At 43.5% G+C, this 15,472-nt stretch overlaps 1 protein-coding gene across 6 annotated transcripts in view; it reads right to left on the reverse strand.

Annotated features, from left to right (window-relative positions):
- The window catches only part of LOC110168735 (arfaptin-1-like), a 30,974-nt gene that overhangs the window by 4,006 nt on the left and 11,496 nt on the right, over positions 1-15,472 (reverse strand). For 4 of the 6 annotated variants that reach the window (XR_008632504.1, XM_055156077.1, XM_055156079.1 and 1 more), the window contains 4 exons: positions 10,986-11,079; positions 7,693-7,853; positions 6,563-6,784; positions 4,072-4,229 (listed from right to left, as the gene is read on the reverse strand). Coding sequence is in view for 5 of the 6 variants with exons in the window: in XM_055156077.1 (XP_055012052.1) it covers positions 4,072-4,229; positions 6,563-6,784; positions 7,693-7,853; positions 10,986-11,079 (635 nt within the window). In the remaining variant the exon portion in view is untranslated. The remainder of the gene's footprint in view (positions 1-4,071; positions 4,230-6,562; positions 6,785-7,692; positions 7,854-10,985; positions 11,080-15,472) is intronic. The other 2 variants (XM_055156078.1, XM_055156076.1) reach the window with 2 other exon arrangements.

Raw genomic sequence — 15,472 nt, forward strand, 5'->3', positions numbered from 1 at the left:
CAGAACAACGGATCAGAACACGGAACAACGGATCAGAACACGGAGCAGAACACGGATCAGAACACGAGATCAGACGGACAAACGGATCAGAACACGGATCAGAACAACGGATCAGAACAACGGATCAGAACAACGGGCAGAACACGGATCAGAACAACGGATCAGAACACGGATCAGAACAACGAGCAGAACACGGATCAGAACACGGATCAGAACAACGGATCAGAACAACGGAGCAGAACACGGATCAGAACAACGGATCAGAACAACGGATCAGAACACGGATCAGAACACGGAGCAGAACACGACGATCAGAGAACACGGAGCAGAACAACGGAGCAGAACACGGATCAGAACACGATCAGAACACGGATCAGAAACACGGACAGACGGATCAGAACACAGAACAACGACAGAACACGGCAGAACAACGGATCAGAACACGGATCAGAACAGAAACGGATCAGAACACGGATCAGAACACGGATCAGAACACGGATCAGAACGATCAGAACAACGGATCAGAACAACGGATCAGAACACGGAGCAGAACAACGGATCAGAACAACGGATCAGAACAACGGACCAGAACACGGATCAGAACACGGAGCAGAACAACGGATCAGAACACGGATCAGAACAACGGATCAGAACAACGGATCAGAACACGGAGCAGAACAACGGATCAGAACAACGGATCAGAACAACGGATCAGAACAACGGAGCAGAACACGGATCAGAACACGGATCAGAACGGATCAGAACAACGGAGCAGAACACGGATCAGAACAACGGATCAGAACACGGATCAGAACAACGGATCAGAACACGGATCAGAACAACGGATCAGAACACGGATCAGAACAACGGAGCAGAACAACGGATCAGAACACGGATCAGAACAACGGATCAGAACACGGATCAGAACACGGAGCAGAACACGGATCAGAACACGGATCAGAACAACGGATCAGAACAACGGATCAGAACAACGATCAGAACAACGGATCAGAACACGGATCAGAACACGGATCAGAACACGGATCAGAACACGCGAGCTTCAGGATGACCTACGCTAAGGTTCTTTCACGCCAACAGCAGCTGGTGCATCAAACCTTCTAACCCGCGGCTCCAGAGCCACATGTGGCTCTTTAACTCTCCCCTAGTGGCTCCCTGCAGCTTTTTCAAAAATGAGTGAAAATGAAAAAGGAATGATTTTTTTGGTTGTTGTTTTAATCTGGTTTGTTTCGGGGTAAAACCCTCGTTCATCTGCTCATGGATCTGATCCATCATCTGTGTGTGAATGAAACACATGAAAAGTGTTTCAGCAGAACAAACAGATGAGCTGAAGCTGAAGTGGGGGTGGTGTCCACCTCCACCTGAGAAGAACTTTCCCCAAAAAAACAAAAAACAAAACACGTGCGCAGACGGACGCTCAGAACAACATAATGAACCAAACTGGATTCACACTTCTGTCCGGACGCTGCTCCACCTCAGAACCAGACCAGAGCAGCCGGACCTGTGGTCCACAGAACATTCTCACTTTTAACACACAGAACCAGCGCACAGATGAAGCACTGAAACACTCAGACCCAGTTCTTTGTGCTGGTCTTACTCGTCTCCGTCTGGAACCAGGACATGGAGGACGAAGCCTCTGGACCATCTGACCAACACTGGACCTCAGCCCCGTCTGGAGGAGCTGCTCCTGTGTGTTTCTGCTGCTGAGCTCAGAGCTTCTGCTCGTCGTCATAGCAACAGGTAAACGTCGGTGGCACTTTCAGCGCGTCGGCTCCTAAAACTCTGTTTATCTCAGTTTACACACAAACGTGAAACCGGAGTTTTCCAGAATCTCCACTCCAGCCGGAGTTTTTAGAAAGATTCGTTTTCACCGTTTGCATGTAAATGACGTGAACAAACGAAGGGAAATGTCTCCGTTTTTAAAAATCCCCGTGTCCGTGTAAACGGAGCCTAAATGACAAAGGAATAAACACCAACCACCTGATTTCAGTGTCTACAGACGGAGCAGTGAGTGTGAGAGGGTCACAGACGCTTTGTGTTTCATGATGCTCATTTTATATTTGTAGCCGACTGAGTCATTTTAATAGTGGGTTTATACAGTTAATACACTGACAGTCTGTGCTGTCTTCATATGAGGATTATATAAGGCTCCAGGCAGGTTTGGGTTTTGTTTTTTTGGGCCAATATGGCTCTTTGAACATTTTGGGTTACCGACCTCTGTTTTAATCAAACCAGAAGCTCTTAGTTGGTTTTGGTTGGTTTGAGTTGGGTTTATTTTTGGGTTGGTTTAGGTGGGTTTGTATTGTTTTTAGTTGGTTCTGATTTGAGTAAGGTGTGTGACGGGGGCCGGGGTTGTGTCCGGACTAGTGACGGGCATTTGATGAAATTTTTTTAATCGATCGGCAAAAGAATTAACGATCGATTATGGATTAATCATGAATGTTTTTATATTAAAATGATCATCATTATTATTACTATCTGCACTAATCTGCATCAATAAATTCAACTTTACGACATATAAACATAACGACTCTAGATCCACATCAGCTGTTTGACATTATAATGTGTTTAATTCAGTTTTGTTCAAATCTCACAGAAACAAAACTTAAAACCACATCACTAATTTACATAAACTAAGTGAAGATAAAACTCCAGCTCTTGTGTCGCTGATGTGGTTCAACTTGTGTTGGATTAAAAGACATGACTCAGGTGAATACAGGTCAGTGTGACCAGATTTGTGTTTGTCAAAACCAGGACAGCGTACGGGGGGAGGGGGGCGGGGCCTCGTCATCCACATTGAGCGACTCTCACCTGGAAAAACTTTTTCCCACTGGACACAGAAACATATGTGCTGCTTTATCCACTGTGCACATGGACTCACACTTGTCCCAACGCAACGGAAAGTGTGGAATTTCTTCTACAAATCCTGGTTAAATCCACATTTGTGCTTCGGTTCGTTACAGACTGACCCACTGTTTGTGTCTCGCTCCTTCTGATGCAGAGACACATGTACACACCTGTTTGGTCACGACACACACACATACATTCAGTTTGTCCAGTAAAATGAACGGAATCCATCAAATTCTTAATGATCAATTATCGATTAATCCTGCCCATCCCTAGCCTGGACGTCTGGCCCGCGGCTGGCAGTAGGTTTGTAGGTTTGTGAGGTCGGCCTCGGCTCGGGGGGGTTGGGATGGGCCTGGACCTCGCAGACTCGGTGGGAGTCAGTGCGTCTCTGCCTCACTTCTGAGAGGTCAGTGGAACCCGCTGGAGCAGGAGCCTTGGATAAACGTCAGCGGGACCAGGTTTGGTTGGTTTGCAGGTGTGAAAGGACCAAACAGAAGAACTATATTGTGTGTGTGTGTGTGTGTGTGTGTGTGTGTGTGTGTGTGTTCGTGTGCGTGTGTGTTACGGCCCCAGACTTTCAGCTCTAATTTGTTCTGTGAGCTTTAAATGATTTTGCGGGCTGACCTGGATCCTGCTGTGTGAGTCCTGGTCTGTGATTGGTGGAGCAAATTTACACCTGGCCAATCCCGCCTCACCTGCAGACTCCTCCCCCTGTTTAAGGTGAGTCCAGCACCTGTTCAGGCGCTGGTCTTTGTGGCCCGTCTGCCACTTTGTGTTCATGTGTGTCTAGTTCTGTAGTTTAGTTCTGTTTTGTGCCTTTTTTGAAAATTCGGTCACTTGATTCTGTTTGTGGGTTTTTGTGGTTTTACTTTGGGACACTTGTGTTTGAGTTTTGTGTTTGTCCGTTAGTTTAATCACTCGTTTTTGTGTAAGTCTGCGTGACCCGTTTTGTGGCACAAAACTTGTCTGTTTATTCTGTTGTTCTGTTTCTTAGTTTAGGTTATTTTCTGTATATTTTAGTCTGGTTTGTTATTTTACCTTTTGCATCCCTGTTAATTACACATTATTTCATTTATTCCATTTTCCATCTTGGTTATTTTTGTTACTTCCCTGACCCCAACGAGCTGGGTTGTGTGTGTGTTGTGTGTTCGTGTGTGTGTGTTTGTTCGTTTGTGTGTTTGTGTGTGTGTGTGTCGTTCTCACCTCACGTTGTCGTACTGTTTGGCGTTGATCATGGTGTCCTCGATGGTTTTGTTGAGCAGCGTGTTCATGTCGGAGGTGAAGGAGTTCACGGCGGCGCTCAGGGTCTCGCCGCTTTTACCCAGAAACCTCTGAGCCTCGGCGTTCAGCCCAAACTCCACCTGCACGAGACACAACAACCACCGTAAAACCAAACTCCACCTGCACGAAACACAACCACCGTAAAACCAAACTCCACCTGCACGAAACACAACAACCACCGTAAAACCAAACTCCACCTGCACGAAACACAACCACCATAAAACCAAACTCCACCTGCACGAAACACAACCACCATAAAACCAAACTCCACCTGCACGAAACACAACCACTGTAAAACCAACCACTGCACGAAACACAAACCACCACCATAAAACCAAACTCCACCTGCACGAAAACACAACAACACCGTAAAACCAAACTCCACCTGCACGAAACACAACCACTGTAAAACCAAACTCCACCTGCACGAAACACAAAACCACCTAAAACCAAACTCCACCTGCACGAAACAAAAACCACCACACGTAAAACCAAACTCCACTGCACGAACACAACAACCACCGTAAAACCAAACTCCACCTGCACGAAACACAACCACCACCGTAAAACCAAACTCCACCTGCACGAAACACAACAACCACCGTAAAACCAAACTCCACCTGCACGAAACACAACAACCACCGTAAAACCAAACCTGAGTTTGATTCGAACACAATCTGTGACCAGAAAGAACAGATGTGACTGGAAAATCTGTGTGTCATTCGTTCATTCGTTTTTTCAAAATAAAACCAAAATAGGAAAAAATTAATTATTTGTCTCCAAAACCAAAATGAAAAAAACAGATAATGATTTGTTTTTTTTAGTTTTCAATTTTGTGTTTAAATAAATAATGGAAAAAAATGGATATTGGATTAAACCAGGACTAAAACAAGACTAAAACAGGTCTAAAATGCTCTCAGTCCTGGTGTCAGTCCCAGTCCGGGTCCCAGTCTCAGTCCAGGTCTCCAGTCCCGGTCTCAGTCCCGGTCTCATCCGGTCTCAGTCCCGGTCTCAGTCCCGGTCTCAGTCCCGGTCTCAGTCCCGGTCTCAGTCCTCAATCAGGACTGAACCAGGACTGAATCAGGAGTGTCGGGACTGGCCTGGACATGTGTCTGCGTAGACCATCGGGTGATCAGGAAACCAGGACCAGACCGGGACTAAAACCAGGACTGAGACCAGGACTGAGACCAGGACTGAGACCAGGACTGAGACCTGGTTTAGTCCGTATGCGGCACAAAACTCCGGCATCGCAGTTTAAGTCACAGAAATGAGAAACGCCCGTTCTCCGTTTTTTCCATTTTTCATTTAAACACAAAAACTTAAAAAAACAAATCATTATCTGTTTTTTTTTTTTTTTTTCATTTTAGTTTTGGAGACAAATAATGAAGAAAATTGTTGTTTTTTGGTTTTGAAAAATGAATGAATGAACAACACATGGATTTTGCAACTACAACAGATTTTTCTTTCAGTTCAGCAGAAAGTGGCAGTTCCAGGCTGAGAAAATCCAAACAGGAGTCAGTCACCTGCTCGTTTCTATGGAGACGTCATTGTTCTGTCTGGAATGTTCCTCAGTGTGACTTTAAACAGCTCGACTTTACATTTATTCAAGCGGTGAGACATTAACATTTTAATTACGATTAATTACAAAGAAAATTATGCATTAAAAATATGAAAACATTTTATCGCAGTTTGACAAACAACACAGAACGTTTGTCAGTGCAGCAGGTCGCGGTTTAGGACTGAACGATTTTAAGTAAAAATTCAATTTAGATTTTTCTGGCAGATATTGTGGTTTCAATTTCATCCACGATTTTTTTCAAATCAAGTTCTGCTCCGAGTACAAACGAGAGAAACTCCAACACATGACGAGCTTCAGGAAGAAGATGAGTAAGTCAACATCAGAAACACTGACGACTTCACTCTCAAAGATTTTTATTTTGCGTTTTTACTACATCAAAAAGTCAAGACGTACACGACGTTCAGAAGAAACAACTTAAAGTATTTTACCTTTGCCGACTATTTTGAAATGAAATGCTATTTATTTTTTTCAAGACATTTTTCCAGACATTAAAAAAGCTCCAGTTTAAAAGTGTCTGTGTTTTATTTGATGACGTCGTCCACTAAAATTCATTTAGATAAAATAAATGTTACTTTTGGAGCAAATATTGTTCTGTGATTAATTGAATTAAAACAGATTGACTTTTTTATAATCAAGTCCCTCCCCTAATTTACTCAATTACAGACGGTTTTATGGCTCAAAAATCCCTAGAAAAACAGACTCTCCACAGATCTGACCTGGAACTACGTCTGGTTTGGTCGTCATGAAGAGAGAAAGATTTAATGTCGTACTGTGGAACATTCCAAACAGTAACATCTCCACGGAGACAGAGACAGGACGGTTTCAGACACTCACGTGTAGTGTCGGCGTTTTGACGCTGAGCTCAGAGAACGCGTCCCCCAGCGCCTTCTGCGTGACGGAGAGCTGAGCGATCTGATTGGCCAGCGTCTGCGTGAGTTTGGTCATGTGATCGTAGCGCTGCCGGTCGTCCCTGAGCAGCTCCAGACGAGGCTCCAGCTCCAGGTCCACGGTCCGAGAGCCGCGGCCCAGTTTCTCCGCCAGAGCCTGACGTGTGCACTGAAAAACAAAACACAAAACACCGAGGAGGAGATTTAACACCAACTGTTCTTCTGCTGAACGTCGTCAAACTCCTCAGATGTTTCTCTAGTCGGTTCTTCTCTCTGATCATCTGGAGTTTATTTGGACTGACTCATGTTTCAGGAAACTTTCATCTTTACTTAAACTTTAAACTCTAATTTCAGGTCTGTTGTCGTTGTTGTCGTTGTCTCACATGGGGCGATGTGGGCGTGGCCTTAAGGCTTTAATAAACTGAATATTTGGTTTTAAACGCCGTATCTGTGTTTCTTTCGAGTGTGTATCATTTTATTAAATCATCCCTGAGTTTCATGAGGCAAAGCGGCGTGTCAGAGCGACAAGTGCGGCTCTGGACTCACACGGACCGTTTGTATCGACTCTGATCGACACAAAAGACTCACCGTGAGTCACAGACACAAACCTCCCACTGATTTACTCTAGGACGAGTTACAGACTTCAGACGGAGCGCAAACGAACAGAAGAGAACAGAAGAACCTCGACATTTTTTACACAGCGCCCCCAACAGACCCAGGGGCAGGTGTCTGCGCAGATGCCCGAGTGTCCGTCTGCGCAGATGCCTGTGTGTCCGTCTGCGCAGATGCCTGTGTGTTCGTCTGCGCAGATGCCCGAGTGTCCGTCTGCGCAGATGCCCGTGTGTCCGTCACATCGGCCCTAACAGATCCATAACACCGACTGTTCGTGATGATGTTTGTGATTCGCTCCACTGGACGCTGCATCTTTTCTAAGTGATTTTAGACGAATATTGTGATTTCAAACGTGTAAATAAAAACAAATCCATCCGCAGGTGTTTTACATTTGAACTAAACCGAGCCTCGAGCCCAACCTGTGATCTCTAAACTCAGACTTGGTGGTTGTAAAAGCTGCTGTACTTTGTAGGTGGTGATGCTCCACTTCCGGACTCGCTCCAGTTTCTCACTCGCCGGACTCCTGCTGCTGCTCTGAACCACGACGGCCGCCGCACCCACGCGAGGAGGAGGAGGAGGAGTCACAGGTGAATCTGGAGGAGGAGGAGTCACAGGTGAATCTGAAACTGAACAAAACTAAACTAAATTACACAGCAAAGACACAAGATCCATTTTACTACAATAAGTTAAATGTAAATCACAGGTTCGATCGTTTACTGTATTTTTCGTACTGTAGTGTGACGTTTGTTGGTGGTTTGTGTGTTTCTGTGACTTATTCTCGGTGTGATTCTATATTAAATGTTTTTGGTGAAGTGTGGAGAGGTTCTAGTCTTGTGTGTGAGGATCTGCTGCTCCTGTTCCTCCTGCACCAATGTCACTTGGCTCTACTGCGCATGTCTCCTGCAGAAAGAGCCTCTGTCCTGTCTGGATCATGTCAGTCGATCGCACCGTTAATTTTAACAAACTTATAAAGACGAAGACTGAGAGACTGAACACAAATGAACACAAAAACAAAATCAGATTCTGCAGATTTACAAACTGCGAGTCGTGAAATCTGCAGCTGAAAACGGAAATCGAGCAGCGGAAAGAAAGTTTGGAGTGAGAGAGAAACTCGTGACCCCGGGAGGATCCGTGTGTCGTTCATTCATTTTTCAAAATAAAACCAAAAATAAGAAAACGGAAATAAAACAAATATTTTCTTCATTATTTGTCTCCAAAACCAAAATGAAAAAAAAAAACAGATAAAGATTAATTTTTTCAGTTTTTCGATTTTGTGTTTAAATGAAAAATGGAAAAAAAAAGATAACGGACTAAACCAGGACTAAACCAAGACTAAACCAAGACTAAACCAGGACTAAACCAGGACTGAGTGTCGGGACGGGCTCGGAGCTGCGCCTGCGTAGACTGTTGGGTGATCAGGACCAGACTGGGACCAGACCAGGACTAGACTGGGACTGAGATTGAGACTGGGACTGGACCAGGACTGAGGCTGCGACCAGACCAGGACCAGACCAGAACTGAGATCAGGACTGAGACCGGGACTGAGTCCGGGACCAGTCCTGGACTAGTCCCAGAATCATTATCCGTTATCCGTTTTTTTTTTTTTTTTCATTTTGGTTTTGGAGACAAATAATGAAGAAAATTGTTGTTTTCTCATTTTCTTATTTTTTATTTTATTTTGTAAAATGAATAAATGACAGACACGTGGATTGGGGAGGATGAACCATGAAACTTTCCTGAAGTCACTGGATGGATGGACAAAGTCTGGACTTCAGTGACACCGAAATCATCCTGTCGGGATTCAGAAAGACCAGAATAGAAAAGAGGTTTGGCAAAAACACACCCAGGTCGCCAAGTGGATAAATCAGTAACAGCAGAGGTGTGAAAATGTGCGTGTGGTTTTAAAGGTGCAGCTCAGGTCGTTCTGAGTCTGTGGAAGGATAATTTGATGAAAATTGTTGAATAAAAACATGGACATTAGTGTAAAATCTCGGGCTCCTGTTTGTGATTGAAACGCCCGGGACAGATTTGATTGATAAATGGACTAAAACACATTTGAAGTCGACACTTTGGGGAAGCAAATCTTTGTTTTTCCACTGAACTGATGTGGCCTTTGATTTAGAACTGAAATGATTTGTATTTGTAACAGGTTCAATTGAGTGGAAATTAAAAAGTTCTGGAGGTTTGTCACATGGACTTTGACTCTTATTTTATTTGATAGTTTATTTTTCTCTGGAGTTCACTTGTGTACGACATGTTTATATCCAGAACTTTGTTGTTTTATCCCTTCGCCCCAAAGTAAAGTGCTGCTGTCTGTTGTGTTATGTGCTCAAATTTATAACACAAAATAAAAACTTGAATTATAAAAATAAACAAAACATAAATTCTGTAATAATTCTAACCGGAAGCATCGCTCTGTTTCCCTCCGGAGGTCGAGGTCGAGTTGTTCAGAAGTGACACCGAGGATGAAGAATTGAAGTGATTTAGTGATTTGGAGTGAGATGGAGAGTTTACAGAAGCCGGGAGAGGCTCATAACAAATACAAACACGGCAACACAACAAAAAGCCACAACGGAAATGACCGCGGGACTCTATTTCTCTTCGCTTGGTCCGTCGGAAAACAGAGTCCCGTGGTCACTGCGTTTTTAGTGTGTTGTGGTGTTTTTTTTAGTGTGTTGTGGTGTTTTTTTGGTGTGTTGTGGCGTTTTTTTTAGTGTGTTGTGGTGTTTTTTGTAGTGTGTTGTGGTGTTTTTTTAGTGTGTTGTGGTGTTTTTTTAGTGTGTTGTGGCTTTTTTTTTGGTGTGTTGTGGCATTTTTTTGATGTGTTGTGGCGTTTTTTTAGTGTGTTGTGGCGTTTTTTTTGGTGTGCTGTGTCATTTTTTGACGTGTTGTGGCTTTTTTTTTGGTGTGTTGTGGCTTTTTTTTGGTGTGTTGTGGCGTTTTTTTTAGTGTGTTGTGGCTTTTTTTGGTGTGCTGTGTTGTTTTTTGACGTGTTGTGGCGTTTTTTTAGTGTGTTGTGGCTTTTTTTTTTGGTGTGCTGTGTCATTTTTTGACGTGTTGTGGCGTTTTTTTAGTGTGTTGTGGCGTTTTTTTTTGGTGTGTTGTGGCGTTTTTTTTAGTGTGTTGTGGCGTTTTTTTGGTGTGTTGTGGCGTTTTTTTTAGTGTGTTGTGGCGTGTTTTTTTTGAGTGTTGTGGCGTTTTTTTTAGTGTGTTGTGGCATTTTTTTTTGTGTGTTGTGGCGTTTTTTTAGTGTGTTGTGGCGTGTTTTTTTTTTTACGTGTTGTGGCATTTTTTTAGTGTGTTGTGGCTTTTTTTTGTGTGTTGTGGTGTTTTTTTAGTGTGTTGTGTGGCATTTTTTTTGTGTGTTGTGGCGTTTTTTTATGTGTTGTGGTGTTTTTTTAGTGTGTTGTGGTGTTTTTTTGGTGTGTTGTGGCTTTTTTTTGGTGTGTTGTGGCTTTTTCTTGTGTTGTGGCTTCCCTAAGAGTTTGTTAAACTTGTGTAAATAGATTTCCCCAAAAAGTGCAAATTTGTTTTTTTTTTCTTCATTATGCTTTTTTTGGCTGGTGTGACTTATGGTCTGAAAAATACAGTACTGGTTCTGAGACGCTTCGTTCTCGTCTAGAGTCGTTTATTTGAAGAGAACTTGTCACTAAAATGATCTCGCTGCACAGACACATCATTTCTCTACTTTAAGTCATTTTCTGAGGGATTTTGTGTTTAGATTTTATGTTTTGTCTTGTTTGCAGAGCAGGTTTTACCTGTGCTGGTGTGTGTGTGTTCTGAGCCCAGAGCGGCGCCCTCTTCAGGTGGACACTGGGGTTTCACACAGAGCGCCGACGTTTGAGGAGATTCCTACAAAAATAAATCGAATCAGACAAACTCCACACGACAGAACCGACCGAGAGCCGCACGGGTCACGTTTACGCCGAAGGAAAACTGAAACCTGCCCGAACCACAGAGAGACACAGAAATATGATTAAAATAAAAAAAAATAAAACTAAACATAAAACAATAAAATAAAATAAAATAGAAATAAAAAAACAAATGAGACAAAACAAACCCTGTGAGAACAAAACCTTTCCTGAAAAAAACAGGACTAAACCAGGACTAAACCAGGACTAAACCAGGTCTAAACCAGGACTAAACCAGGACTAAACCAGGTCTAAACCAGGACTAAACCAGGACTAAACCAGGTCTAAACCAGGACTAAACCAGGACTAAACCAGGACTAAACCAGGTCTAAACCAGGACTAAACCAGGACTAAACCAGGACTAAACCAGGACTAAACCAGACTAAACCAGGTCTAAACCAGGACTAAACCAGGACTAAACCCAGACAAAACCAGGTCTAAACCAGGACTAAACCAGGACTAAACCAGGACTAAACCAGGTCTAAACCAGGACTAAACCAGGACTAAAATAGGACTGAACCAGGACTAAACCAGGTCTAAACCAGGACTAAAACAGGACTAAACCAGGACTAAACCAGGACTAAACCAGGACTAAACCAGGACTAAAATAGGACTAAACCAGGACTAAACCAGGTCTAAACCAGGACTAAAATAGGACTAAACCAGGTCTAAACCAGGTCTAAACCAGGTCTAAACCAGGTCTAAAACAGGTCTAAAACAGGACTAAACCAGGACTAAACCAGGACTAAACCAGGTCTAAACCAGGTCTAAACCAGGACTAAACCAGGACTAAACCAGGTCTAAACCAGGTCTAAACCAGGTCTAGGTCTAAACCAGGACTAAACCAGGTCTAATCAGAGAGTTTCTGTATTTCAGTATTAGTTTTGTCAAAAGTATGGAAAGTATCAAATCCTAATCGATACTGAACGAAAATCGAAACTAGATCCTCATGTTCCTCAAAAAAGTCCCATTTTCAGGACAGAGCAGAACCTCTCCTCAGTGGGTTCAGAACCTCTCCTCAGTGGGTTCAGAACCTTCTGGACCAGGACCAGATCAGGTTTAAGAGCGCGAGGCTGTGGGTGCAGAGCGTCACCGCCCTCTGCTGGAGACTCAGTGCAGGTTCCTCTGACCTGATGAAATTAAACGGTTCTTTACTGTTTCAGGATCAGACTCGTCCAAAACACAGACACTGGGACATTTCTTGTATAAATCTGGACAAATCAGTGGTTTTGGGACGTGTGGACTCACTAAGACAGACTCATGATAAACACTCACTTATGGAGAGTTACTTCATGTGCATAAGATAGAAATCTGTGTGTATTTGTCTGTAGTTGAACATAAAATAAATCTTGTTAAACTCTGGAGTCGAGTCGAGTCGAACAGAAAATGTTTTATATATTTTATCATCAGATTATGAACGGAAAAGTTACGACATCAAGAATTATAATCACAAAAAGAAAATTTATGATTTACACTTTGTCCTGTACGAACACGAATTTACAGACGCAACAACATCACGTCACAGAACTAAACCAGGACTAAACCAGGACTAAACCAGGACTAAACCAGGACTAAACCAGGTCTAAAACCAGGTCTAAACCAGGACTAAACCAGGACTAAACCAGGACTAAACCAGGTCTAAACCAGGACTAAACCAGGACTAAACCAGGACTAAACCAGGTCTAAACCAGGACTAAACCAGGTCTAAACCAGGTCTAAACCAGGTCTAAACCAGGTCTAAACCAGGACTAAACCAGGTCTAAACCAGGACTAAACCAGGACTAAAAACTAAACCAGGACTAAACCAGGACTAAACCAGGACTAAACCAGGACTAAACCAGGACTAAACCAGGTCTAAACCAGGACTAAACCAGGACTAAACCAGGACTAAACCAGGACTAAACCAGGACTAAACCAGGTCTAAACCAGGACTAAACCAGGACTAAACCAGGACTAAACCAGGTCTAAACCAGGACTAAACCAGGTCTAAACCAGGACTAAACCAGGTCTAAACCAGGACTAAACCAGGACTAAACCAGGTCTAAACCAGGACTAAACCAGGTCTAAACCAGGACTAAACCAGGACTAAACCAGGACTAAACCAGGACTAAACCAGGACTAAACCAGGTCTAAACCAGGACTAAACCAGGTCTAAACCAGGTCTAAACCAGGACTAAACCAGGTCTAAACCAGGACTAAACCAGGACTAAACCAGGACTAAACCAGGACTAAACCAGGAACTAAACCAGGACTAAACCAGGTCTAAACCAGGACTAAACCAGGACTAAACCAGGACTAAACCAGGTCTAAACCAGGACTAAACTAAACCAGGACTAAACCAGGACTAAACCAGGTCTAAAACCAGGACTAAACCAGGACTAAAACCAGGTCTAAACCAGGTCTAAACCAGGTCTAAACCAGGACTAAACCAGGACTAAACCAGGTCTAAACCAGGACTAAACCAGAACTAAACCAGGTCTAAACCAGGACTAAACCAGGACTAAACCAGGTCTAAACCAGGACTAAACCAGGTCTAAACCACTAAACCAGGTCTAAACCAGGACTACTAAACCAGGACTAAACCAGGACTAAACCAGGTCTCTAAACCAGGACTAAACCAGGACTAAACCAGGACTAAACCAGGACTAAACCAGGACTAAACCAGGTCTAAACCAGGACTAAACCAGGTCTAAACCAGGTCTAAACCAGGACTAAACCAGGTCTAAACCAGGACTAAACCAGGACTAAACCAGGACTAAACTAAACCAGGACTAAACCAGGACTAAACCAGGTCTAAACCAGGACTAAACCAGGTCTAAACCAGGACTAAACCAGGACTAAACCAGGAACTAAACCAGGACTAAACCAGGACTAAACCAGGACTAAACCAGGACTAAACCAGGACTAAACCAGGACTAAACCAGGACTAAACCAGGTCTAAACCAGGACTAAACCAGGACTAAACCAGGACTAAACCAGGACTAAAACCAGGTCTAAACCAGGTCTAAACCAGGTCTAAACCAGGACTAAACCAGGACTAAACCAGGACTAAACCAGGACTAAACCAGGACTAAACCAGGACTAAACCAGGTCTAAACCAGGACTAAACCAGGTCTAAACCAGGTCTAAACCAGGACTAAACCAGGTCTAAACCAGGACTAAACCAGGACTAAACCAGGACTAAACCAGGTCTAAACCAGGACTAAACCAGGACTAAACCAGGACTAAACCAGGACTAAACCAGGACTAAACCAGGTCTAAACCAGGACTAAACCAGGTCTAAACCAGGTCTAAACCAGGACTAAACCAGGACTAAACCAGGTCTAAACCAGGACTAAACCAGGACTAAACCAGGACTAAACCAGGACTAAACCAGGACTAAACCAGGTCTAAACCAGGACTAAACCAGGACTAAACCAGGTCTAAACCAGGACTAAACCAGGTCTAAACCAGGACTAAACCAGGTCTAAACCAGGACTAAACCAGGACTAAAACTAAACCAGGACTAAACCAAGTCTAAACCAGGTCTAAACCAGGACTAAACCAGGACTAAACCAGGACTAAACCAGGACTAAACCAGGACTAAACCAGGACTAAACTAAACCAGGTCTAAACCAGGTCTAAACCAGGACTAAACCAGGACTAAACCAGGACTAAACCAGGTCTAAACCAGGTCTAAACCAGGTCTAAACCAGGACTAAACCAGGACTAAACCAGGTCTAAACCAGGACTAAACCAGGACTAAACCAGGACTAAACCAGGACTAAACACTAAACCAGGACTAAACCAGGTCTAAACCAGGTCTAAACCAGGACTAAACCAGGACTAAACCAGGACTAAACCAGGACTAAACCAGGACTAAACCAGGACTAAACCAGAACTAAACCAGGTCTAAACCAGGTCTAAACCAGGACTAAACCAGGACTAAACCAGGACTAAACCAGGACTAAACCAGGACTAAACCAGGACTAAACCAGGTCTAAACCAGGTCTAAACCAGGACTAAACCAGGTCTAAACCAGGACTAAACCAGGACTAAACCAGGTCTAAACCAGGACTAAAACCAGGACTAAACCAGGACTAAACCAGGACTAAACCAGGTCTAAACCAGGACTAAACCAGGACTAAACCAGGTCTAAACCAGGTCTAAACCAGGACTAAACCAGGACTAAACCAGGTCTAAACCAGGACTAAACCAGGACTAAACCAGGACTAAACCTAAACCAGGTCTAAACCAGGACTAAACCAGGTCTAAACCAGGACTAAAACCAGGACTAAACCAGGTCTAAACCAGGACTAAACCAGGACTAAACCAGGACTAAACCAGGACTAAAC

This window comes from Boleophthalmus pectinirostris, unplaced genomic scaffold (assembly GCF_026225935.1).
Source record: "Boleophthalmus pectinirostris isolate CB_2022bp ecotype Guang Dong unplaced genomic scaffold, ASM2622593v1 HiC_scaffold_20, whole genome shotgun sequence".
NCBI classification, from domain to species: domain Eukaryota; kingdom Metazoa; phylum Chordata; class Actinopteri; order Gobiiformes; family Gobiidae; genus Boleophthalmus; species Boleophthalmus pectinirostris.